This window comes from Cotesia glomerata, unplaced genomic scaffold (genome assembly GCF_020080835.1).
Source record: "Cotesia glomerata isolate CgM1 unplaced genomic scaffold, MPM_Cglom_v2.3 scaffold_46, whole genome shotgun sequence".
NCBI classification, from domain to species: domain Eukaryota; kingdom Metazoa; phylum Arthropoda; class Insecta; order Hymenoptera; family Braconidae; genus Cotesia; species Cotesia glomerata.
In genome coordinates, this window is record NW_025404083.1 from 1 (window position 1) to 24,363 (window position 24,363).

The 24,363-nt window shown below is 30.9% G+C and overlaps 7 protein-coding genes across 9 annotated transcripts; 4 read left to right on the plus strand and 3 right to left on the minus strand.

The window, feature by feature from the left end:
* Positions 1-451: 451 nt before the first annotated feature.
* Positions 452-2,678, minus strand: LOC123274602 (tubulin--tyrosine ligase-like protein 12). 2 transcript variants are annotated; one of them, XM_044742291.1, is made up of 2 exons: positions 2,449-2,540; positions 452-2,329 (listed from the first exon to the last, which is right to left on the minus strand). In XM_044742291.1, exon 2 carries the CDS (start codon positions 2,240-2,242, stop codon positions 668-670), a length of 1,575 nt encoding a protein of 524 aa, XP_044598226.1. In that variant the 5' UTR covers positions 2,243-2,329; positions 2,449-2,540; the 3' UTR covers positions 452-667. The 2 variants fall into 2 exon arrangements, with proteins under 2 accessions (XP_044598226.1, XP_044598225.1); XM_044742290.1 differs by having other exon boundaries at positions 452-2,678.
* A 1,468-nt stretch (positions 2,679-4,146) lies between these two features.
* LOC123274597 (pre-mRNA-processing factor 39) lies at positions 4,147-9,927 on the plus strand. Its single transcript, XM_044742285.1, has 10 exons — positions 4,147-4,343; positions 4,629-4,750; positions 4,943-5,233; positions 5,296-5,727; positions 6,023-6,200; positions 6,290-6,537; positions 6,621-6,746; positions 7,720-7,868; positions 7,966-9,210; positions 9,286-9,927. The coding sequence occupies exons 1-10, from the start codon at positions 4,295-4,297 to the stop codon at positions 9,581-9,583; spliced, it is 3,138 nt and encodes a 1,045-aa protein (XP_044598220.1). The 5' UTR covers positions 4,147-4,294; the 3' UTR covers positions 9,584-9,927.
* Positions 9,928-10,969: 1,042 nt separating this feature from the next.
* LOC123274610 lies at positions 10,970-15,038 on the minus strand. 2 transcript variants are annotated; one of them, XM_044742304.1, is made up of 4 exons: positions 14,645-15,038; positions 11,381-14,177; positions 11,118-11,283; positions 10,970-11,036 (listed from the first exon to the last, which is right to left on the minus strand). In XM_044742304.1, the coding sequence occupies exons 1-3, from the start codon at positions 14,858-14,860 to the stop codon at positions 11,135-11,137; spliced, it is 3,162 nt and encodes a 1,053-aa protein (XP_044598239.1). In that variant the 5' UTR covers positions 14,861-15,038; the 3' UTR covers positions 10,970-11,036; positions 11,118-11,134. The 2 variants fall into 2 exon arrangements, with proteins under 2 accessions (XP_044598239.1, XP_044598238.1); XM_044742303.1 differs by having other exon boundaries at positions 10,970-11,283; positions 14,645-15,037.
* Positions 15,039-15,777: 739 nt separating this feature from the next.
* Positions 15,778-19,043, plus strand: LOC123274611 (dihydrolipoyllysine-residue succinyltransferase component of 2-oxoglutarate dehydrogenase complex, mitochondrial). The gene is made up of 7 exons (XM_044742305.1): positions 15,778-16,110; positions 16,603-16,627; positions 16,718-16,769; positions 16,856-16,920; positions 16,991-17,118; positions 17,197-18,153; positions 18,234-19,043. Exons 1-7 carry the CDS (start codon positions 16,030-16,032, stop codon positions 18,366-18,368), a joined length of 1,443 nt encoding a protein of 480 aa, XP_044598240.1. The 5' UTR covers positions 15,778-16,029; the 3' UTR covers positions 18,369-19,043.
* Positions 19,044-19,318: 275 nt separating this feature from the next.
* On the plus strand, positions 19,319-21,270 carry LOC123274599 (26S proteasome regulatory subunit 4). The gene is made up of 4 exons (XM_044742286.1): positions 19,319-19,449; positions 19,672-20,233; positions 20,311-20,697; positions 20,776-21,270. The coding sequence occupies exons 1-4, from the start codon at positions 19,447-19,449 to the stop codon at positions 21,144-21,146; spliced, it is 1,323 nt and encodes a 440-aa protein (XP_044598221.1). The 5' UTR covers positions 19,319-19,446; the 3' UTR covers positions 21,147-21,270.
* LOC123274601 lies at positions 21,160-21,907 on the minus strand. Its single transcript, XM_044742288.1, has 2 exons — positions 21,690-21,907; positions 21,160-21,624 (listed from the first exon to the last, which is right to left on the minus strand). The coding sequence occupies exons 1-2, from the start codon at positions 21,768-21,770 to the stop codon at positions 21,268-21,270; spliced, it is 438 nt and encodes a 145-aa protein (XP_044598223.1). The 5' UTR covers positions 21,771-21,907; the 3' UTR covers positions 21,160-21,267.
* Positions 21,908-21,947: 40 nt separating this feature from the next.
* On the plus strand, positions 21,948-23,626 carry LOC123274600 (probable DNA-directed RNA polymerase III subunit RPC6). The gene is made up of 4 exons (XM_044742287.1): positions 21,948-22,151; positions 22,466-23,087; positions 23,171-23,332; positions 23,425-23,626. Exons 1-4 carry the CDS (start codon positions 22,087-22,089, stop codon positions 23,506-23,508), a joined length of 933 nt encoding a protein of 310 aa, XP_044598222.1. The 5' UTR covers positions 21,948-22,086; the 3' UTR covers positions 23,509-23,626.
* The last annotated feature ends 737 nt before the right edge of the window (positions 23,627-24,363 follow it).

Below are 24,363 nucleotides of genomic sequence, written 5' to 3' on the forward strand. Positions count from 1 at the left end.
AAAAACGGAAAAAGCCAGTTTGCAGAACAGGGTAAATAGTTTAAATATTTATCTTTAAAACCTCACAGAATTTTTTTAATAGTAATCAAAACGATGTGCATATATTATTTTAAATATTATCACATTCATTCTAATAAACTATTTATTACTCAATTTAAAAATTGTTTTTTTTTTTTTATTTCAGTAATTTAAATATGTATAATTGTTCCGTTTTATTTTTAAGTTAATTATAAATTTATCTTCAAATTGATGTAAAAAAAAGATATTTTTTTTCTATTTTATTTAAATATTATGTAATAAAAGATAAATGTTTTCATCGTCAATCATTAAAATAATAAAACAAGAAATAGTTTAAACAAAAATTAAGTAAAAAACGGGAACCTGTTAACATGATAATAAAGAGGAGTAAGACAAGTTTTAATAATTTATATCCAGACAATAAATGCCATTCTGATGTATGTGTACATTCGCACGTTTCTGTTTATAGCCATACATGACATTAAAAATAGCAGAATCACTTGAGTTAAGCATGAACATCTATAAAACTTACAATGTGTTAAGCAGTAAAATGTAAATTAAATTCACGTTTTAATTACGTTGTTTAATACCCTTTCAATTATTTAAGAATACACCAAAGTAAATTAAAAAAAATATACATATATATTTATTATAGTTCAATAAATTCATTAGTATCACCAGTATCCAGGAACAAAAATTTAAAAACGTTGTTATAAAAGTCAGGATAATATTCACACGCACGTTTGTTGTCAGGCGAGAAATTAACTTCCAGTAAAACAGGATTCATTTCATTATTTTTCCACTCCAGCATTAGATCAACCGCGTACAAAGCTCTGCTCTGAGGATTATCAACGATTCCTTTACCCATAGGTGCGTCGGATGCGGCCTCAAAAGCTTCTTTAATCATCTTAAATATTTTAATCTCGACACTGTTTTTCCATTTATTTTCCGGGTACATTTTATTCCACTCGACCTCAAAATCAGCGCACTTGACATGGTAAAGCTCAGCTTCCTCCGAGTAGTTCATCACCGTAAAATGTTGCTCGTAGTCATGAAGATTGTTCAACGCGAATTCTTTATTAGCAAATCGCAAAAAGAAATTCGAGTAGGCGTAAACCATCAAAGGTTTTACCGATTTTAATAAAAAGACATACCTAACGTCAAATTTAACACTTCCTACACCAGGCCTAGTGTATAAAACAGGAGATGAAATGTATTTTTGGGCAATCTTAGGACCAGTGCTGGGCAAACGCAAAATGTGGAATAAATTATTCGTTACATGAGTGTCCAATCCTCGGGCTAAATTCCATGGCTTGCAGATCCAATGATTGTCCAAGTCCCTAGCTTCTCTATTTTGGAAGTACGACACGAATTCAATGAGTTCTGTACTGAGATTGTAAGTCGTCGGTAACCATGACGGATAAGTGTCTAGTGTCTCGGGGTCATACAACTTATCAGCAGCTTTCCTTCTACAAACGATCGACAATAAATCTTTATTAGTCAGAATATGTTCATACGGAAATTGGTTAACGAACGTGTGAGGAGATTCTTGGCTCAGCGTTTTATAGTCTTTGAAATGAACCATCAACCAAAGTACATCAGCTTCATGTTCATTGTCCACGAGCTCAAAAGCTGGATCAGTTAGATACTGACTTACAATGTCATACTGAGTGTAAACTTTCAATTTAACCGGTTTTATGTCACCATTTCGACCATTTGCTGATCCGTTTTCTTGAGGTAAACTCTCCGGAACGCGACCGGATAAGAAATATTGTACGTCTGGCTCGACTTGAGTGAAGCTTTTGTCAGTAAAGTCTTGATCAATCCAGGGAAGCAATAAGGCACGTCTTTTTTCTGGATCATTAGTTTGATTTTCAACAAAATCTCTGGTGACCTCGTCATTAAATTCAACGTTTTTTACAGGAAACAGCAGCGAGTAAGTAGTATTTTGATTTAGATACAAGAAAGGAACAGTACGAAAATTGGGATCATCACTGTGATTTATTGCTGATCCAACTTCGTCCATTATGTACCAAAGCGGCAGGCGTTCTTCAATTGTCCCTTTGTTCGATGAATAAAACTGGTTGTACCTCCACATTTCTCTGAGAGCAAATTCAACTTTGGTACTTTTGTCATCTGGGCCGTCATAAGACATCAAATTACACAGACGATCTAATAAAGCCGGGATTTCTGATAATTGATGTGCAAAGTTCACGTCGTACATCCAAGCATGATCTATTAAAAATATATTATTGGGATCATCACATACTAAACCTTCCTCGGCTGCTACGAATAACTTGAAACCTGGATCCTGGGCAGTTTTTACTGAATCAGTGTAGTCGATTTTAGCAATTTGAAAAACGAGACCAGCGTCAAATATTTCTTTACTTAATTTTATATATAATGTTGGCCAATAAATTGTTGGAATACCTGATAATTCAAGCTGCGCTTTATGGAGCTGAATAAATTCGTCGTATGTATTCATTGTTACTTATGTATAATAAAAAATGTTTTTAATTGTTTCACAAGTAGCTTTTCGCGATTATTGATATAAAAAATATTTGTAAACAGTTGATTACCGGATTTTTTTTTTTTTTTTGAAATTGTAAACAATAACAAACACGAGTATTAAAAGGTTGTAAATTATAAGCCGACAGCCCGGCATGCTTACGGAATGCCAAGTAAACTACAGGTGCTTCCATAACCTACGGTAGGTGTCTTACCTACAAAATATGTCTCTCTATGTCTTTTTTCGATTTTTTTTGAAAAATTGCAATTGTTGTTAAAATATAGAAATCACTTTTGTGTGTATTTTTTAAAAAAATTATAAAATATCATTGTAGAATAATTAAAGACTTACGTTTTAAGAAGTTTCTTGTTGTTCTGGCAGGGGCTGAAAGGATTCTCCTTTGAAAAGAAATGATTTACACTCAGAACACTTTTACTCAACTACTATTACCACTATTTTTTTTATAAAAATTTTTAATTAAATAAACTTTGAATAATCACTAAAAACTTTCATCATTTTTACACAATTACTTTCGCGATACACGATTATTTAATGATTAGGCGAATCAGAAAAAACTACTGCTCATATATGATCTCTACTACTATTGACTCGTCGAAATTATTTAAATTTATTTTTGAAATATGTAAATCGATTATTAATATCTAAATTCTTTATTAGAAGTATTTTATGTATGAATTAATGTTTCTAATTTTATTTCATACAGAGATATTCAATAAAAAAAAATTTTTACTTAAAAATTTCAATTAGCGATTGAAGAATATTTTTAAACAAATAGTAGAGCTAGAAACGTATCCGAAACGTTTGTCGGGTGTAACGGTTTTAAAATGTAACAGCAGCGCTTCTTCATAGAGGTGGCAAAATTTAGAACTTAAGCGCGGACAAGAGTAAATTTTGTAACAAAATTATATTGATAATAATTAAAATGGATCAAAATAAAATTCGAATATTGATTAACGAGATGAAAAATAATTGATCAAAATCAATTATTGCATCGTTCAACAGGTAGAGTAAATAAAAGAATATTCTTTATTTTTCTTTTCGGTATTATGATGCCTATATATATATCTATATAGATGATAGCTAACATTTGTCTTACCAATATTTTTTATATATTATTAGCAAAAGACTTGCTAATTTATTGATTATTTTATGCTAAATACTGACAGGGAATTATTTCAATGCTAATTTTGATTTATTATTGATGATAATTAGTAATTTTTTGATATTATAAGAAGAGCGTCAGCAGTAATGAGCAGCAGCGTCCTTTCCACCGCCGGAACTAACTGAATACTGCGCAGCATTAAAGCGCAATAATGAACTAAGCTTTGGCGCCATTTTCAAGTAATTTAAAAATTGCGTTTTTAATCTAATGAATAAAAAATCAATATTAAAAAATGTGTATTTATTTTTAAAAATAATTCTGTGTAATTATAGTAATGAGAATGCGTGTATTTTTAAATAATTTTTTCTTATGGACTATCTTTATTACCGACACTCGTTACGACTAGGTTTCTATTTTAACATGTTCATATACATATATGTATTTTCATACATAAGTAAGTATACTTACGTATTTATAAACCCGTACAAGTGTGTGTAAAAGGCCGCCATTTGGATTTTCTGTATATCGTGTGTGCTTGGCTTTACACAACCCCACCGATAGACTTGAAATTTTATACAAAAAGTTATTACTTGTGTGTATTTAACGATAACGATAAAAAAGCATAGTTGGTGATAAAAAATAAAATGTCTTCGATGAGTGGTGACGAAAATGAATTGATGGAAAATGAATCAGGTATTTAAGTTGTAAAAATAACGTAGATTGGAGATATAATTGGTAGAAGTAACTTATCAATTGTCGCTTTTGCATGTGGTCTTCAATGCAAGTTGGACTGTAACATCTGAAAAATATACACATATACAACGCTACATCAACCGGCATGTATTTCGTTATCATAACTTTAATATGATAAACCGCCATCATGATTATTATAATTACGATAGTTTATTGAATTTATTACGCCTCAAACGTTACACGTTTTATCGTTGTCAGGGTAACGCCAATCTAATTTTTTTACAGTGAGGAGAACGAGATCCGGACGTGCGTTGAAGACCCCTGTTAAAAAGACGCCTATCAAAAAACCTGCCACTAGAACTACGCGGGCTCGCGGCAAAGCCGTTGTAGAAACAGAAGCTGTTGAGGTAATGTTACTTTTTATTATGATTATATATATTATTATTTGTTTTTTTTTTTAACTTTTTTTTCAGGTTATTTTATTTAAATAATTGGAGTTGAAAGTCTGAGTTTATCATTTTTTTTTTTTTTTTTGTAAATTGCTCAATAAGTAATTGGTAATTATATATTTATTTATGTTAATTTTTTTTATATATCAGGAATGCACAACTGTAATTGAAGAGTTAGAAGAAGATTCTGCCCCAGGAAATGGAATGCAAGAATTCGAACAAGTTGTAATTGAATCTAACGAGGAAAGCGCATCATCAGCGCAATTTGAAAATTCTGAAGAGGTTATTGATCCTCAAGAAGAAACACAATACGATCATTTAGATCAAGAAACACAAGGTGTACCCGAATTAGAAGCTCCTCCACCTCCAGTTGTTAGCAACAAAACAGCTTCTACTCCAATTTCATCAACTCTTCGCGTTAAAGAATCTGTACAAATGACGGTACGATTATTTAATCAAATTAATGTAATTTTATTTTATTGATTTATTATTTATTTTTTTAGGAGGACGAGAGTGACGTTATCACACTAGAAGATAACAGCGGAGACAATGTTATTCAGACGCAGGATGATAATCCTGGAGATGAAGGTATGAATGGTGGCCATGTGGAAGAAAATCAAATCAATGATATCAATGAAGTGATTGATGAAATGAAATCAAACGAAGCTATGGAAGAAGAAACGGATGTTACCATTCAGGAACAAACTGATGAGCCTATGGAAATTAATGATACAGTGGAAGAAGTTGAAGAGAAAGATGATGCTGGTGACAATGATAATAACCAAGAAAAAATTAAAGAACAAGCAGAGAATCCTCAGCCTGAAACTGAACAACAAGAAGTTGATTCAGCTCAAGTAGACGAAGAGGGTGAAAAGAAAGAACCTGATACTGAAGCTGTATCCGAAGATGAGTTCCCTACAGAAGCTGCAGCTAAGGTACATTTTGATAAAAAAAATACATCAGCTTTTTTTTATGCTTTTTAACTTTCTTTTATTGTTTTTCCTTTTATTTATTTCACACAATTTGAAATTTTATTAGTATTTACACGACGTGGAAGATGTGTCTGACGATGACTTTTCCTTAGGTGAATGTTTACTTGAGGTATACTTACCTACCCTATCCTTATTTATTCCTATTTCTACATAAAAATGTGTTTAACATGAATTTATTAATTTAATTTTTTTTTTTTTTAATAAAGAATTTTTAATTTACAATTATTCATTTAAATAGGAACCAGAGACTGAAGCAGTTTCTGACGAAGAATTACCTGCAGCACCACCAGCAGATCTCGGTGAAACTGAATCTGTATCTGAGGATGAGCTACCTCCAGAGAGTGAAAAAAAACGAAAAGCAGCTGCTAAAGCGTCAGAAAAAACACGGGAAAAAAAAGTTAAAGTAGAGGCTGGTAGTAAGTTTATTTTCCTTATTTAAACTTTCGAAAATAACTCAAATATTGTTATTTTATTAACACTTAAATTCATTTTTAATTTTTTTAAGCGAAAAGAAAATTAAATGCTGAAGGTGAATACGATCCCAATTCACCAACTTCGGAAACTAATGAAGAAACTCCGGCCAAAAAAGCAGCACTGGCTACAGACACTGAGACTGAGGAAAAAACAGAAACTGCTCCACCTTCACCTAAGAAAAAAACTCTACCTGAATTGGATAAATATTGGAAAGCAGTAATTGAAGATCCTTCAGATTTTACTGGATGGACATATTTACTTCAATATGTTGATCAGGAGGTAGTTATGTTCTAGTAACATTAGCAATTAAATGTTCGTAATAAGAAATATTACAAATCAATTAATTTACTTGTTTGTTTTAGAATGATGCTGAAGCAGCCCGTGAAGCCTATAGTAAATTTTTGGAACGCTATCCCTACTGCTATGGATATTGGCGCAAATACGCCGATTATGAGAAGAAAAAGGGCAATCCCGATAATGTACAGACGGTGAGTAAAAATGATGATACATAATTGCTAGGGTAGTTTTTCTAAATCTTATTCAATATGGTAATAATAAAATTTAATTAACGAAATCTAATGAAATTAGCTCGAGTTAGGAAGACGCGTGGGCAGTGTGCACGCACGTAAATATGGTTTTCCCTTCCAACAGCCTAGCACGTCTTGTGGCACCCATTCAGCTCTCTTCGTTTACGAATTAGCTAATTATTTAATTATGATTAGTACTATTATTAAATTATTTAAAAAATTTATTCAAATGCGATTACGTAATACTGTTTTATTATCATTACCGTTATTATCGTTATTTTATGAGCTTAATTACGTAAGTCACAATATACGTTTGTTGTCACTGATTAGAATAACATGAGTGGCAGCAATTATGTGTGTGTGTTATTTATAATTTAATAATATAAGCATTTGTTATACATAGCTTATTACCGAAGTATTGTAAAAACATTAAGCATTTATTTAAGTTATTGCGATTTATATAAACATAAATATAATTATATTTATAATAGTATAAAAAAAATACAAAGCATACCATAAACAATTTGTAAGTAAGATCGGTTCGGTCGGTTGAGTCAAAGTCTGAGACTTAGGACAGGCGGTGACACGTGACGGTGGAAAGCAGAGAGAAAATATGGGCTGAAGAAACAGAGGCAGCCTGATTTGGAACACTCCCTGACTCATAAGGTGAATGCACAATGCTCTGCAATCTCTGTCTTAATTATTATATTTTTTACAGTACGCGAACTTTATGTGAGTACATGTTACTATGATAAGTATATGCTTAACACAAGCTATCAAATTATATACATATATATAAATCGGTTTAATACATTTACGAATTAATATAAAATATATAATTTATATGATATAAAAAATATAAATAATATAAATTGCAGATAATATATTTATCAATTATAATTATAAACTTCATCGTTTCAACAATTAATCACAGGTATTCGACAATGGTTTGCAAGCTATTTCTCTCAGTGTTGACTTGTGGCTACATTACATCAACCACTGTAAGAGTATCTACGAAGAAGATGAAGAAAAAATGCGTGAACAATATGAAAGGGCTATTGAGGCTTGTGGTTTGGAGTTTAGGTAAATTTAATTCTTCAATTATTAATCACTGAACTATTATTTTAACTGAAAAATTAAACTGCTTGTTTTTTTTTTGTTTTTTTTTTTTTTGCTTTAGATCCGATCGTTTATGGGAAAGTTATATCAAATGGGAAACTGAAGGAAAACGATTTAGTAGAGTTACAGCTCTTTATGACAGGTTACTTTGTGTGCCAACACTCGGTTACATGACACACTTTGAATCATTTCAAGAATTCGTATCAGTCAACAGTCCCAACCGGATTTTAAATGTAGATGATTTCCTAGCATTAAGGGCCGAAGTCAAGGCTATGCTTAAAGCTGAAGAGACACCAGCAGCAGCACCTACAGATGATGCCCCTCCTGGTGAAGAACTACCTCCTCATGAAGCTCCACCGACTGATGAGGAGACACGTGCCATTCGTGAAAAAATAATTAGCAGCAGACGTAAAATGCATAAAGCTAATGTGAATGCTGTCGCTGCTCGATGGGCATTTGAAGAAGGTATTAAACGGCCTTATTTCCACGTCAAGCCACTGGAACGTTGTCAATTAAAAAATTGGAAAGAATATCTTGATTTTGAAATTGAGCAGAAAGATGAAAAGCGTATAATTATTCTATTTGAACGTTGTTTAATTGCTTGTGCCCTGTACGATGAATTTTGGCTACGATTCATTCGTTATTTGGAGTCTTTAAAAGGTGACAACGTTGAAAAGATAAGGGATGTTTATGTACGAGCTTGTGAGATTCATCACCCGAAAAAACCAAATCTTCATCTGCAATGGGCAACATTTGAAGAAGGACGAAATTGCTTTGATAAAGCTGCTACTATTCTTGAAAATATTGACAATGTTATACCTAATATGTTACAAATAGCATATCGTCGAATAAATCTTGAACGCCGTCGTGGTGATCTAGAGAAAGCATGCACACTTTATGAAAATTACATAAGTAATAGTAAAAATAGAACAATAGCTAATAATATTGTTGTAAAATACGCAAGATTTCTTTGTAAATTTAAAAATGACATTGACAAGGCTGTTAAAGTTTTACTTAAAGCTGCAGATAAAGATAAGGAAAACCCACGACTCTATCTTCAATTAATTGATTTGGGATTGCAAAGAAATCCCGTTGATACCAAGGAAATTATTGGATATATGGACATGTTCATTGAACGAGAGCATGTAGACCTTGAACAGAGGGTTCTCTTTGCCCAACGAAAAGTTGAATTCCTTGAAGATTTCAGCTCCGACATCAATCAAGTACTTCAAGCTCACGAACAATTTCAGCAGTGCATAAAACAAGCGAAAGAACGTAAAAAGACAAAGAACGAGGACAATAAAATGTAAGTATTATTTTATAAATTATTTAACACGATCTTTTAAAAAAATATTAATAAATATTTCGATATTTTATCAAGTGATTCATCACCACCGAAGAAAATAAAAACGACGGATCCATCTAGTGCACCACCACCACCTACTGCCAACACACAATCTACTTATCAGTACAGCAGTGGAACAAGTGGAACTTACCCATCCCAACAACAATTCCAAAGTGGACAGTATACCAACCAAAGCGGATATCAGCAGAGTTATCAGCAATATCCGCCGCCATCAGATCCCAACTATGCAAACTATCAAAATTGGCAGTACAGTCAAAGTGGACCGCAGGCTTACGGACCTTATAATCAGTGGGGATCTTACAATTATTATTAGAACTTCTCAATAATTGATAATAATTTTTCGACAAGTGATACAGTACCTCTGTAAATTTTAATAATTCAACGTGTGTTTTAATGAGTACACAGTACATCAATTTGCGCGAAAAAAATTAAATAACTGAGATAATTTATAAATATACATAATTACGTTATTAATTCTTGTGTATTCTTAATTATCTCGTGACGATTATTGATATAACTATTATTGATATTCCGAAACATGACTTTTTCTAATCTTGATTTTCCTACTCAAAACAGTCTTTAACGAAACTAACGCTTGATAATTTATTAGATCAGAGTTTTAATATTAAAAACGAAATCAATAAAATTATTAATGTCTATGATGAATTTTATTAAAGAACTGATGATATTAAAACCGTAAAAAATATATCTTTTTACTTTTAAAAATTACAAAACCAGTAATTTTTACATGTTTAATTGATAATATTAAATATAGTCGTCTAGTTGTATTCATTTATAAGCAAATAAATTGGAGAATTAATATTTTGAAGATCGTAAAAAATGTATGATGTTTAATATCTTTGAAATCAATTTTTGAAATATTAAAACAATCAAATTTGTATTATTAGTTTGATCAGTTCATTTATATTTTTGTCAAATAATTTTTTTTTTTTTTTTTTTGTTAATTTAAACGTTAAAATGATCATTTTCTTTTATAAAATAAATGGATTGCGAATGATGAGTATATTAAACAAGCTTATTGCAAACATTTTTAAGTACAAAGGTGTTATTTTTTTTTTATTTTAATATTTTCATTCAATTCCAATACTAAAAAATTCATTTTTATCATTGTCATACTGTGTATGTTTTCATATGTAAATTGATTGTTGAAAATTTTCTTACGCCATACATGTAATTAATTAAAGTCTTAAAAATACATATTGATACGCAAATATTTTTATTATTATCACAAATAAATAACAATAAAATTCTTTCATTATTTAAATAACACTTGAACATTATTCTCGTTTAAATTTTTTAAGCTAGCGAAAATTTTTATGAAGAGAAAGTCGAATTTATTTTCATTAAGCTTTATTCTAGTAGAATTACTGATATGAATATTCTAAAATTATAATTTTTAAAATCTATTTCTACAAAAATAAAACAAGTCAACTGATTTTATTTTTATTTTTTTATTATCTATATATTTTTTAGTTCACTATGAAAAAATATAATTTTTTTATTTCCAACATAAAAGTAAATCAAAGACAGTACAAACACTTTATAAATGTTTAAAAACTTTTTTCTTATAAAAACTAAAATATAAAAATTATAATCCAAAATATTATTCTCATTCTTTGTTTATAAAACATTTAATTTTATATAATAGCTGAGTTGGGCTTATAACAACCAGTGTATATTAAACTTACAAATAATTTATCTTGAGTAATGCAGAAAAAGAGTATTACATACATTGTATATCAGATCTAGAATTTTTAAAGCTAATTATTTAATTGCTTTTCACATCACATTTTAAATGATAAGCATTCGTTGTATTTAAAACTTACAATAATCTTTAATTTCTTCAAGCAACAATAGCACTAGAGACATCAGTATTGAGACCACATGTTCCATCGCCTCGATAGACTCGGTAATATCCTTGTTCTCCCCAGCCTGTTCCCCAACTATTTTTAATTATCCAAAATGGCATAACTCTCTTGAATAATGGGTAAGCTGCAATAAAAAATTTCAATTTCAATAATAGTTTATGTCTAACGATACATAATAAAAAAAAAAATAATAATAAATAAACAAGCATAGTGAAACTTACTGTGAACTCCGTATCCGACAATAAGGACACCATGATCGAGATTGTCATGACTACAAAGAAATTTGAAAGGATGTGATATTCCTCCCATGTAAAATTGCATCGCATTAGCATTAATACCGATAGCCATAGGTCCATTTTTAACTAACCACTGTGCCATTTGAGTTTCATTGGATGTGATATTAACTGCAGAAATAATTTCAACAGCAGCTTTATTTTTTTTAAAGTGACATTTTTCATCTTCAGCGTCATAGGGATAGTCATCTTCCAACTCAAGTCCTCCTAATTCTTCAAGAGCGCGATAAGCATTTTCTTGTAATCCTCCATTGCATCCATCATCCAATTTATCACAATCCACCAATTCTTGTTCGGATAATGATAAGAGTTTGCTATGCTTAATAGCATACTGTCCTTCAACATTACCAGTAACAGAAAAAGCCCAGCAGGATCCACATTGGCCTTGATCTTTAACGGGAGTTACAACGTTATAGTGACGCCAATCGTACTCACTAGGCAATTCAATGTCAGGAATTTTAGCCATAGGAAAAGGTATTTGGTTTTCAGATCTTAAATCTGATCTTAACCCAGTGTATGAGTGGAATTCATCAGTTGTCATGTCAGCAAACATCGTCGGTCCATATAATGCAGTACCTTGTTCATATTCTTGAAGTGTTTCAGCAACTTTCATGTTTATTTTAAAAATTTTGAATCGCGCAGCTTTTTCTTTTTCAGAAGTGTAAACACGTTGGTAAGTTTTTTGGAAAGATTCAAAAGCTCGTTCATCTTTCAAATCTTGAGCCATTTTCAACATTTTTGATGAGTAATTAGAACCTTTGAGAGATCGTTTCTCTTGATTTTTATTTTCTAGTTCAACTGATTCAGTAGCTTGATCTTTTTTTAATTCTTGCGCCAACTTCAACATCTTAGCTGAATAATTAGCGCCTTTGAGATTTCGTTTCTCACGACTTTTTTCTTCCCCACATTTAACTGTAATTTCCTCTGGATTTTCCTTCAACCAAGGTCTTGACCAGACGGTAATAAAACACTCTTCAATTGGACTGTTATCAATTAATAAGCATGTTTCGGCTACTTGACCTTTAGAACAATCACTCTCACCAAATCTAACGGTAATATTGTACAAAGTTCCAGCAACGACTTGTTGAGAAGCGCTAACAATTTCCGCAACAACGGGTTCTTTTGTACCTTTGTATCCAGATGAGTATTTTTTCAAACCTTTCTGTACAAATTCTTGTATCTGTAAATCATCAGTTGATGTTGAACTCACACCTCCGAGAATATGATCTTGATCTCTCTTAAATCTTTGTTCCTTTTTGTCAAAGCACTGAACATCTAAAACTTTAGCATTCTTCAATGGATTATCGTTTTCTGTAACCATATGAATTTTACATATTTTCAATGGTTTGTCGGATTTAATGATACAATCTTCAAGATCATCTTGTCTCTCTTCAAGGCAATTCGTCGTTCCAACCATAACTATAATATTATGAAGATTTTTATTGGTTTTCGTTTTTTCTTCCTCTTTTGAATCTATAACTTTTACTACTACTCGTTTCTTATCGTCTGTATCAACTTCATCGAGGTAGTCAACAGCCATCTGCGCTAAGCTCTTGACGAGATTTGGCTCTGAATTCAAAGATCTTTTTTTCCGTGATATCTTGACATTAGGTTCTTGACTCTCACTGGTAATATCAGTTTCAATTTTTTCGGGGCGAATTATCTCTTCAATAACTTCAGCTCCACTAACACTCGGTTCTGATTGCTTAGTCGTTTTCTCAGGAATATCAAAGTCCTTCAAAAATTCATCAAATTCTCTAAATTTATCAGCAAATCCTTTGATAGGTTTTTTTAATGTATCATCTTTTTTCAAAACAGTTCGCGTAAAAGGCGGCTCGGTCAATTTTGATTCTTCTTCATTGTGACTTCCTGATTCAGATGTAGATATTGGTACCACTAACAATTCATCAGCAAGGTTTTTAACCCGACCTTGGTTAACGTCCTCACCTTGTTGTTGAATCGGTCCATTACTCTTCAAGGATTCTCCGGCCAAATGTGGTTGAACATTACCATTACCGTTGAAATTATTCATTTGATCACGAGTTTCCGTACAGTTATTACGAATCAATCGACGGCTATTTGTAAGCCACGGACGTTCATCAATCATTACAGCACATAGCATGGTAGGTTGACTAATCTGCAGAGAACATTCTGATCGTAAATTATCTTCTGTTTTCTGACAATTTGTTTGACCCATTTCCAACAGCAACTCATAGCGAACAACATCAGATCCCGGTGGAACAGATCGAGTTACTCGTACAATTCTAACTACTCGATATTTATAATTATCACGGCTCGACTGATCTAATGAAATAGCTGCAAGTTCTCCAAAAGCTGCGAGACCTGGCAAAGTTGGATTTAGCTCATAAGGACAACCCGGACAATAATGAGATGCTCTCACTGCTATAAAAGGTTTATCATTTTGATCAAGTACCTCTTGATCTTCATGATCAAGTTTTACGCTATTATTTACTACTTGTTTATCTAAATTTTCGACAATCTCTTGATCTTGAATATCTTGCATACTGTTTGATGAAACTTGATTAATATTTTGTTTTAATTGAGGATATAGATACATGCATTGCTTGGAATTACTCTCAGCTTCGATAACACCAACTTCGTGCTGTTTGATATCAATAGCACAAACTTCACGTGGACATGATGAATCATGGCAATCTGTTTCCAAGTTTAGTGTTAAACGATAGATAGTATATGGTGGCTGTACCTAAAAATAAAATCAGAGAAAGATCTATATTAGTAAAGAAAATTTGATGAATAAGTATAATTGAATTTAAGTTTGTACATAAATTTATTTATATATTCCAATAAAAATCTTTGTTGATAACCCTACTGCTTCATCTATCTCTTTTAATCAGTTTGATATGATATTGTTTTGGTTTACAAATTTTATGTTACTGCAACTGTCCTCATTTTTTTTTTTACTTTTAATATTAATATTTATAAATAGAGAAATTGTGTAATTAATTTATTTACAATAAAACATCTACAAAAATTTACCTTTTTAATCAACTGATATTTGTCTTTTATAATATTATCTGGTGATTTTACTCAAGTTACAACACAACACGATCAGACATCATGATAAAGTGTAAGTTTCATAAACTTATTATTTATATTGATACCTCTTTATTTATACGAAATTAAAAAATACATATATGTATATATATTTACCAATTTCTGTGAATTGATAACATTTCCACTTTTGTAAGTATGACGAGTTGGTGAGTCTTCGTTAAGAGAATTTAAAGCACTCTGCACCAATAAATCTGATATACTTTGAGGTGATACATTTATTGGTGTTGTTGAAATTACTTGTACAATAAAAATTGAACAAAACAATAATATTATGAGCTTTTTGCAATCCAGCATTATGCTGGAGCCAGCCATTTTTTCTCTCGTTTCAACTAAGTTAATTATACTTTAATTCTTTCAACACAACTTTTAAAACGTCTTTGTCGTATAGCTCTGCGCAATCAACTGGCTCCAATTGACACTTAACAGAAGGAATGTATAATAACATATGTATATATGTTCAGTTACTATATTTGTATACATACACTTATACACACTTGTGCCTTGAACATGACATGACTCCTACCTAGATAGAAAATAAAAAAACAAGGACTCTCTGAAGATACACATCTACAATGTTTATTTTAAATGCTCACAAACACGCAATTTATTATTCTTCCAATATAAATTTATTGCTTTTTACCACAAATCTGTAGAATAAAAGAGTTAAATTAATATTTGTTTAATTCTCATCATATGATGAAATAACTTTCAAAGAAAATTTATTTGCTCGCTGATCATGAAATCAAATTTAAAAAAAAAATATGGATACTTATTTAAATAAACACATGAATAAAGAAAAAAATATAAATATTTATAACTACGTATTATTTTTACTAAAAATAAAATAAATTTATTATTTTAAACATTACAACAAGTTTGCTATTTTAAACAAAGAAATTATCTTTAACCAAGTATGTATAAATATAGGAAATTTTATTGTGTCATCATTTGGAATATGTATTACATATTGTAATGTGCTAATTAACTGAGTTACTTATTCAGCAATTTTAACACTTATTGTCATTATTCATTTGAGGTAAATTGCTAGAAATTTTTATCATCATGTCCGTGAATAATAATAGAAATAATAATAATTATAATTCAAGTATTAATAATACATCAAAAAAAAAAATTGAATAATAATGTTCTAGGTATTATAAAAATAGTAATTTAAAAAGTAATTGTAATTATTTATCAATTTAAATGTAATTATTATTTTAAAAAAGATGGCATTAGTTGTCAACAACAATTGGACATCTAGCGACAATTATTGGTACTTTTTAAGCGCTTATCAGTAAGTAACTTTTCTCTTCTCCATTTTATATTTTATAGTGGCGTGTATCGTATGTAGCGTGTGTAGCCGTGGTTGTTCGAATCCGTCCATCTCTGTCCCTGTTTCATTCCCCCTCTCTAGTTTTCCCGCAATCTCTGTCATCACGAGGATACACGGGTACCGCGAATAAATTTCCTTAGCCCCTAGGATGGCCGCAATGATGCTGTCCAACTGTTCTCGAATCGCGCCCCGGACATTGACACGTTTAACATCATTATCACGTGCTGAGGTAAGAATTATTACATTTATCAATTAATATTTTATTGGTAATTTATTTTTTTCCGTAAAGAGGCTATAATAATTTTTTCATACACAGTTTAATGTCTTTCCTTGCGGATGGCCTTGCGCTTTTTTCAATTGTAATAAAAATACCAATTGTGTTGGTTGCAAAATTATTAAGTCAGTGAAGGTGTCCTTGAAGTAATCATTCTAACCTAAAGATTTTACATTACATAATCACGATTATACCTTTTGGAATATTGTATTAGTATTCACACTGTCATATCATCCACAGTAAATGATCACTAAGGCCGGTATGATAAAAAAAAATCACCTGTGGGTTATCTCACTCATTTTTTTTTACACGATAAGTCCTTTGATAGTTGGATGATATTTTTTTGCTACGACATACTCGAAAACACTCTAAAAATTAATTTTCTGTCATACATTTTGCTTGTAAAAATATTATTATTATAATCAATGATTGCTTGTTTCATTACAGGTCGTGAGGTCTCTGCATCTAGAAGGTAAAGTTGATAGTAGTTATTAATTTTAGATAGCTTATTTTGATAATTCTATTAGTATGTGATAACAAATGTGACGTGTTTATTCCACAGGGCGTGTTCTCAGACCGAAAACAAGGTGCCTAGCTAATGAATTATCTCATCAGTAAGTAAATTATTTTTATCCATTAATTTTTTAGCTTGATAAAGTAAGATAGTTCGATAAAATATTTACGAATTTTATTATTTCAGCTTATCCAAGAAAAGTCCCATTTGTTGGACTCAGACGAGACATATACGCTCAACTCAAGTATTATGTAAGTTGATAAAAAAACTAAAATAATTATTTTTTTGGCTGATAAAAAAATATTAATTTTTACATTAAAGGGGAGCTGAAAGATGTCGTAGTTCCACCTTTTGCGGACAGTGTCAGCGAAGGTGATGTAAGGTGGGAAAAAAAAGTTGGTGACCAGGTAAAAGAGGATGAAGTCGTTTGTGAGATCGAAACCGACAAGGTAATGATTTAAATTATACATTTTTTTTTTTTAACTTGTGAAAAAATATTTTATTTTGATTAATAATATTTTTTATAGACCTCTGTACCTGTACCAGCCCCTGGCGCTGGTGTGATTAAAGAGCTTTTCGTCAAAGATGGCGATACCGTGAAAGCCGGACAAAAAATATGTAGCCTCGATATCGGTGCTACTGGTGGAAATGTCGCCGCAGCAGCTGAAGCTCCTAAAGTAGCTGCAGCACCACCTCCACCATCTCCTCCAAAAGCAGCTGGTTCACCACCACCACCACCACCACCGCCGCCGCCGCCTCCACCATCGACAGCCCCTGTATCACCTCCAGCTGCCAGACCACCACCACCTCAAGCACCCACTGCCTCAATGCCCGTAGCTGCCATTAAACATGCCCAATCGTTGGAAGGTGCCAAAGTTCAATTACCTCCTCTTGATTACGCACGTGAGATTATCGGCACTCGAACTGAACAAAGGGTTAAAATGAATCGTATGCGGCTTCGTATTGCTGAACGTCTAAAGGACGCTCAGAATACCAATGCTATGCTTACCACTTTTAACGAAATCGACATGAGCCACATAATGGAATTCCGTAAACAAAATCAAGAAGCCTTCACTAAAAAATACGGTCTTAAAATGGGATTCATGAGTCCATTCATCGCAGCTAGTGCTTACGCGCTTAAAGATCAGCCAGTGGTTAATGCGGTAATTGATGGTACAGACATCGTTTACCGTGACTATGTCGATGTTAGTGTAGCTGTCGCTACACCTAAAGGTCTTGTTGTGCCTGTTTTACGCAGCGTAGAAAACAAGAACTTTGCCGAAATTGAAATCGCTCTTGCTGCAGTTGGTGACAAAGCAAGAAAAGGTAAAATATCTGTTGAAGATATGGATGGTGGTACCTTCACAATCAGCAACGGTGGAGTATTTGGTTCACTGATGGGAACACCGATTATCAATCCTCCACAAAGTGCCATTCTCGGTATGCATGGTGTTTTCGATCGACCAGTAGCTGTTAAGGGACAGGTTAATTGATGTTTATTCATTTTATTATTATTTTATTATTGTATGCTTGAATTTTTATATAAATTTATTTTTCTCTATAGGTCGTAATCCGTCCCATGATGTACGTTGCTCTGACTTACGACCATCGATTGATTGATGGACGTGAAGCCGTTCTGTTTTTGCGTAAGATAAAGGATGCGGTTGAAGATTCAAGAATAGTTTTAGCTGGTCTTTAAATTATTAATCAACGTTATCCCGTCACACGAGAACGCCTTGCAACTTTTTGCATAATTGTACAAACAAAAAAACGTGTAATATAATTTAAATTTTCATACATTGACAATCCCGTTAATTTATGGATAACATCATGTTGTATTTACAACAGCCGGGGTTTCCTACTTAACTACAGTACATTGACGTTCATATCAATTTAATTCATTTGTCGTTTTTCTGTTTCTTATATTTGAATAATTGTTTTCATTAAATTATTTTTCGTAAAATACTCATTTTATTAAAGTTGTAAAAATATTAATTAACAGTATCGTATTGTTGGCAAATGGGCAAGTCGTTGTGATTATATTTCTAGATTATTGAAGAGGACTATTCTGCGTAAACCAAAATGTATATAATTGTAACAAAAATTATTACGTTGTGAGCGGAATGGAGATTATTGAAGAGTATCTTATTTTAATCTTTATTTACAAAAGCATCACTTTGTGAGACTTACTCCAAAATAATACGTATTTTGAAGCTACAACTACTTATAATACATTTTTTTTTTTTTTTTTTTTTTTTTTTTCAGCAAGATCTTGAATACGTATATATTTATTATTTTAAAAAAGTAAATGATACTTCTTCAGTATTTTACGTCAGTTCCCTCGTCTACAAATATAAGACGTAGATAAAAATAACAAAAATTAACCGAAATTTATAAGTAGTCTCAATTATCGTTTTTAGTATTTATTTAATTTCAACCTTCGATAATTTTTAACATCTCTTTAATTAAAAAGCGCTAAAAATTGTAGACGAGTAATTAATATTTATATCATAGTTGTATCAACATGAAAGTAAAATAAAATTTCATTCACTCATAAAAAAAAAATCTTACTTTTATTAATTAAAAAATTAATTTTTCTACAGCTTATAACTTAGATTTAATTTTTATTTAATATTATTCAAATATTCCCGCTTTTTGTCCTTTTATTTTATCGACTTATTATTGGCCAATTATTATTTTGTACTTGTCAAGATGGCGGCCTCCTAGAGTTTGGAGTGACTTGTGATTTCAAGCAATTGTCAAAGCATTTTGTATAGATGGTACGTATTTTTTCAATATATTTCGAAATTTACATTTAAAAATTACTGACAGTCACATCAATAAACATCGCTATGATTATTTACTTAAAAAATAATCGTATAATTACGATTAAAACGAACAAATTCATAGATACACACAAAACAACAAAAAGTATAGGTTATTGATACTAATGAACTTAAATATTTTTCAAAAAATTAATCAATACAAATGAATTTAAACAGGGTCAAAATCAATCAGGAGCAGGTGGTTCAGGAGGAGATAAAAAAGATGATAAAGACAAAAAAAAGAAATATGAGCCTCCAATTCCAACTCGAGTTGGCAAAAAGAAACGTCGTACTAAAGGCCCGGACGTGGCTGTTAAACTACCGCAAGTGACTCCACACACAAGATGTAGGTTGAAGCTTTTGAAATTAGAGAGGATAAAGGATTATTTATTGATGGAGGAGGAGTTCATTAGGAACCAAGAAAGACTAAAACCCCAGGAAGAAAAAAATGAAGAAGAAAGATCTAAAGTTGACGATTTAAGAGGAACTCCAATGTCGGTTGGAACATTGGAAGAGATTATTGACGACAATCATGCGATAGTATCTACATCTGTAGGTTCTGAACACTACGTATCAATTCTTTCTTTCGTGGATAAAGATCAGTTGGAACCGGGTTGTTCAGTTTTACTGAATCATAAGGTTCATGCAGTTGTTGGTGTTCTTGGTGATGATACAGACCCTATGGTTACTGTCATGAAATTGGAAAAAGCACCTCAGGAAACCTATGCTGATATTGGAGGTAATTTTATTGACTTTTTTTTTACGAATTAATTACTTTATAAGCTTTAAATATTAATATTTGATTATTTTTTGCAGGACTTGATACGCAAATTCAAGAAATCAAGGAGTCGGTTGAATTACCACTAACTCATCCAGAGTACTATGAAGAAATGGGAATAAAACCACCAAAAGGTGTTATATTGTACGGTCCTCCTGGTACTGGAAAGACTTTACTCGCAAAGGCTGTAGCAAATCAAACTTCCGCGACTTTCCTACGCGTTGTTGGATCTGAGTTGATTCAAAAATACCTTGGAGATGGTCCGAAGCTTGTTCGTGAACTCTTCAGAGTCGCGGAAGAACATGCACCATCAATTGTATTTATTGATGAAATAGACGCTGTTGGTACAAAACGGTATGATAGCAACAGTGGTGGTGAAAGAGAAATTCAAAGAACTATGTTGGAATTATTGAATCAACTTGATGGTAATTATTATCGGTTATCAATAACCTATTCTAATTGCTAGTTATTTAATTAATAAAATTTCTTTTTTTTTTCTCCAGGTTTTGACAGTCGTGGTGACGTAAAAGTTGTTATGGCAACAAATAGAATAGAAACCTTGGATCCTGCATTAATTCGTCCCGGTCGTATTGATCGTAAAATAGAATTCCCACTTCCTGATGAGAAGACCAAGAGACGTATCTTCAATATTCACACCAGCAGGATGACTTTGGCGCCAGATGTTAATCTATCAGAGTTAATCATGTCAAAGGATGATCTTTCTGGTGCTGATATAAAAGCTGTTTGCACTGAAGCCGGTTTAATGGCACTGCGTGAACGTCGAATGAAAGTCACAAATGATGACTTTAAAAAATCTAAAGAAAGCGTTCTTTACAGAAAGAAAGAAGGATCGCCAGAAGGACTTTATTTGTAAAAACAACAGCCAATATTTCTTATTATCTTTTTATTAAACTGAATCATTTATTACCAATCTATTCATTTATGCTTGTATTTTTTTCAAGATATCAAATATCGAAAAATAAATTAACTGTAAACTACTTAAGGTCTATATCATTAATATCTATTTTAAAATTTTTTAATAAAGGTTCAAAATATCCTTGTAAAATTTTACATATTTTTAATGTATGTTCTTCGTGTTTTGCGAGAATTTTGGCTTGGTCTTGTATAACTCCGGAATATTGGCTCTCGCAGATATGACAGGCTCCTCTGCGTGTTTTTTCAAGAATGTCATTTATTTCTTTCGGATGTTCGATATTTTTAAACAACGAATTAGCAAGACCTTTGTACTTTCCCAAAATATAAGCTATTTTAAATCCATCAACATAACCTCTATCAAAATCTTCTTGGAGAACTGCCTCTGATCCTACATCAACACCTTCTCTGAAACCAGTCTAAAACATTAATTAATCAATGCTTGATTTATCATATTATAATACTTGATATAAAAAATAATTACTTTATTTGCAGTTTCTATGACACGATCCCATGTTTTAGAAGCAACTTCTAAAGTTTCATCTATTTCGCTAGAGTCATTCATTATTTATTATAATTATAAATGGTTTATTTATTCTGTATTTAAAAATTGAACTATCTTATAATTTCGAGTGAAAAAAATTTCCATAGATAGCTACTCTCCATGAAAAGTAGAAAACTAGTATTTAAATATTTACTCTAATAGTTGGACGTGTTTTTAGACTGTAGGTGTAAACAAGCATGCTTTAGATTTTAGAACTCCATCTGCTTTCTTAAAGTTGCTTAAAGTATAATGCAACGTGCTTCATAACGTGATATACATAAACAAATTTTTACTATTATAAAAAAAAATAGGTACTTTTTAAAATAAATTCACAAAAATGGAACCTCCTGTTGCAAAATCAAAACCTAATAGTGGAGCAGAGCTAACCGAAAATGAACAAAAGTAAGTAATATTTATAATTAATTAAAAAATGATGTTGATATTTTTAAGGTTATAAATCTATGTAAATATAGAAAGGCTGTTCGTTATTTAAATGAAAATTAAGTTAGCCGACATTCAAAAATTTTTAGAATTTTTTTTGTTAAAAAAATCATTGCAAAAATTTCATTTTTAAATCATTTGAAAAAACTATGAGTGAAATTTTTAAAAAATATTATTTAGTTATAATTTAATAAATGAGAAAAAATAAAAAAATAAAAAAACGTTGGCTAACTTGAGTATTATCGTATTTAAAAATATAATTTTTTTAATTTCAGACTTATTGAGTTCATCAAGAAAAAACCCAAAGGGGTGACTATGTCCGAAATATCGCAAGAATTTTCAGACTTGGAAAAAAAAGAGCAAGCAATCATCATAAACAAATTGTCATCAACTTCTCGAATTACTTTTGTAACTAGAGGGAAAAATCAATTGATATTGCTTAACAATGCCGTAGTAGGAAGTTCTCTGAAAGGCAGCGATAACGAGGAGAAAGTAGTATACGCTATAATACAGCAAGGAGGAAACAAAGGGGTTTGGGTTAGAGATATACGAAAACAATGTCAATTATATGATACAAAGCTTGATAAAGTATTAAAGAGTTTAGACTCGAAAAAACTTATCAAAGAAATAAAATCAATTGCTGCTGGCGGTAAGAAAAAATTGTACATGTTGTATAACTTGGAGCCTCATAGATCTGTCACCGGAGGAGCGTTTTATCAAGGTCGTGATTTTGAAACTGAGTATGTTGATATTTTGACCCAACAATCTCATTTATTTTTGTCTAAAAAGCGAGAAGAAGCTGAAAAGTTGGATATCGGTCCACTTGCTTTGAGAAAAATGTCTTATGTTTCTCATAAAGAAGTAGCTAAGTATATCTCTGATTTAAACGTGAGCAAGGTAAATAGTTGTTTATTTTATTTTAATTTTAAAAAATTCAATTGTGACTAAATAAATTACGTATTCAAATAATTATTTTTCAGGTAGAATTGAGTGAAGTAGAAGTAATTTCTCTTTTAAATTCACTGTATTATGATGGGAAAGTTGACAGAAGCGTTGATGCTCATGGTGATATTATATATGGTGCTATTCCCTATTTAATCCCTACGCCAGGACTGATGAAAACTCCGTGTGGATTTTGTCCCGTAAGATAACTTGTTAATTTTATTATTACATGATAGAAGTATTAATCTTTAAAACTTTTTATCTATAATTCAAATTTATTTATTATTTTCAGGTTCGAAGGAATTGTAATGATCTAGGAGATGTAACTCCATTAAAATGTTTATACTTTAATGAATGGCTTGATTTGGGTTCCTAGATGTTTTCAATATGCTGCAAATATATACAGAATGGTTAAAAATTTTGTAAAAAATATGCTTGATATTAATTTATATTTACACAATATATGTTTAATTTATTATCAATTAAAACAAACTGTGTTTTGCTCAAGATTATAAGTAATTTGCAATTAACTGAAATTAATTTTATAAAAAATTTGAGTCATTAAAATTATAGATATAAAATTGTATGGTGACCGAATTAATGGTTGTTGTAAAATAATAAATAAATTTGCTTAATTTTTTAAGCATTTTAGCAACTACCATTTAAAATAATCACATAATAATTTAGTATACTGTCTGTTACAATACTAGTAGAATAATAAATATACAATAAGTTATATATATATATATATATATATATATATATATATATATATATATATATATATATATATATATATATATATATATATATATATTAATAATAAATTCTACTCGACGTATAAAGTTCTTATAAATAATTTTTTTCTCCAATATACATTTAATAATTAATTATTCATATGAATAATACAACTACTAAATAACAAAAAGAACCCATTGTTGAAATATCAACAAAAAATTCCCGCGTAAATAACAATAATGGTGAATAATTGTTACCCGCCAAAATTAACTGGCGGTAAAAAATTAAATGCTGCCAACTTTTTTATCGGGTTATTGGTAAAAAATGACAGCATTACCAGAGTATGAACATATCCTCATATTCTAGCATTTATTTTAATTCAAATTGAATATAAAAATAAACAAGAGACAATTTTGTATCCAAGCAAATAAATAACTCAAAAACAGCACTTATAAGTGAAAAGGCATAAACAAATCTTACAAACTTTCTTGAA

Bases quoted from the DNA above. Each gene is read 5' to 3' on its own strand.
- LOC123274610 (XM_044742304.1), bottom strand. From the start codon at position 14,860: ATGGCTGGCTCCAGCATAATGCTGGATTGCAAAAAGCTCATAATATTA. The intron at 14,178-14,644 runs GTAAATATATAT...TTTTATTTTTAG, and splicing joins TTATCAATTCACAGAAATTG to GTACAGCCACCATATACTAT. The intron at 11,284-11,380 runs GTAAGTTTCACT...TTTTTATTGCAG, and splicing joins TGTCGGATACGGAGTTCACA to CTTACCCATTATTCAAGAGA.
- LOC123274600 (XM_044742287.1), top strand. From the start codon at position 22,087: ATGGAACCTCCTGTTGCAAAATCAAAACCTAATAGTGGAGCAGAGCTA. The intron at 22,152-22,465 runs GTAAGTAATATT...TTTTAATTTCAG, and splicing joins CTAACCGAAAATGAACAAAA to ACTTATTGAGTTCATCAAGA. The intron at 23,088-23,170 runs GTAAATAGTTGT...ATTATTTTTCAG, and splicing joins CTGATTTAAACGTGAGCAAG to GTAGAATTGAGTGAAGTAGA.
- LOC123274611 (XM_044742305.1), top strand. From the start codon at position 16,030: ATGGCCGCAATGATGCTGTCCAACTGTTCTCGAATCGCGCCCCGGACA. The intron at 16,628-16,717 runs GTAAAGTTGATA...TTTATTCCACAG, and splicing joins GAGGTCTCTGCATCTAGAAG to GGCGTGTTCTCAGACCGAAA. The intron at 18,154-18,233 runs GTTAATTGATGT...TTTTCTCTATAG, and splicing joins CAGTAGCTGTTAAGGGACAG to GTCGTAATCCGTCCCATGAT.
- LOC123274597 (XM_044742285.1), top strand. From the start codon at position 4,295: ATGTCTTCGATGAGTGGTGACGAAAATGAATTGATGGAAAATGAATCA. The intron at 5,234-5,295 runs GTACGATTATTT...TTATTTTTTTAG, and splicing joins AAGAATCTGTACAAATGACG to GAGGACGAGAGTGACGTTAT. The intron at 6,201-6,289 runs GTAAGTTTATTT...AATTTTTTTAAG, and splicing joins AGTTAAAGTAGAGGCTGGTA to CGAAAAGAAAATTAAATGCT.
- LOC123274602 (XM_044742290.1), bottom strand. From the start codon at position 2,503: ATGAATACATACGACGAATTTATTCAGCTCCATAAAGCGCAGCTTGAA.
- LOC123274601 (XM_044742288.1), bottom strand. From the start codon at position 21,770: ATGAATGACTCTAGCGAAATAGATGAAACTTTAGAAGTTGCTTCTAAA. The intron at 21,625-21,689 runs GTAATTATTTTT...TTAATGTTTTAG, and splicing joins TCATAGAAACTGCAAATAAA to ACTGGTTTCAGAGAAGGTGT.
- LOC123274599 (XM_044742286.1), top strand. The intron at 20,234-20,310 runs GTAATTTTATTG...TATTTTTTGCAG, and splicing joins AACCTATGCTGATATTGGAG to GACTTGATACGCAAATTCAA. The intron at 20,698-20,775 runs GTAATTATTATC...TTTTTTCTCCAG, and splicing joins ATTATTGAATCAACTTGATG to GTTTTGACAGTCGTGGTGAC.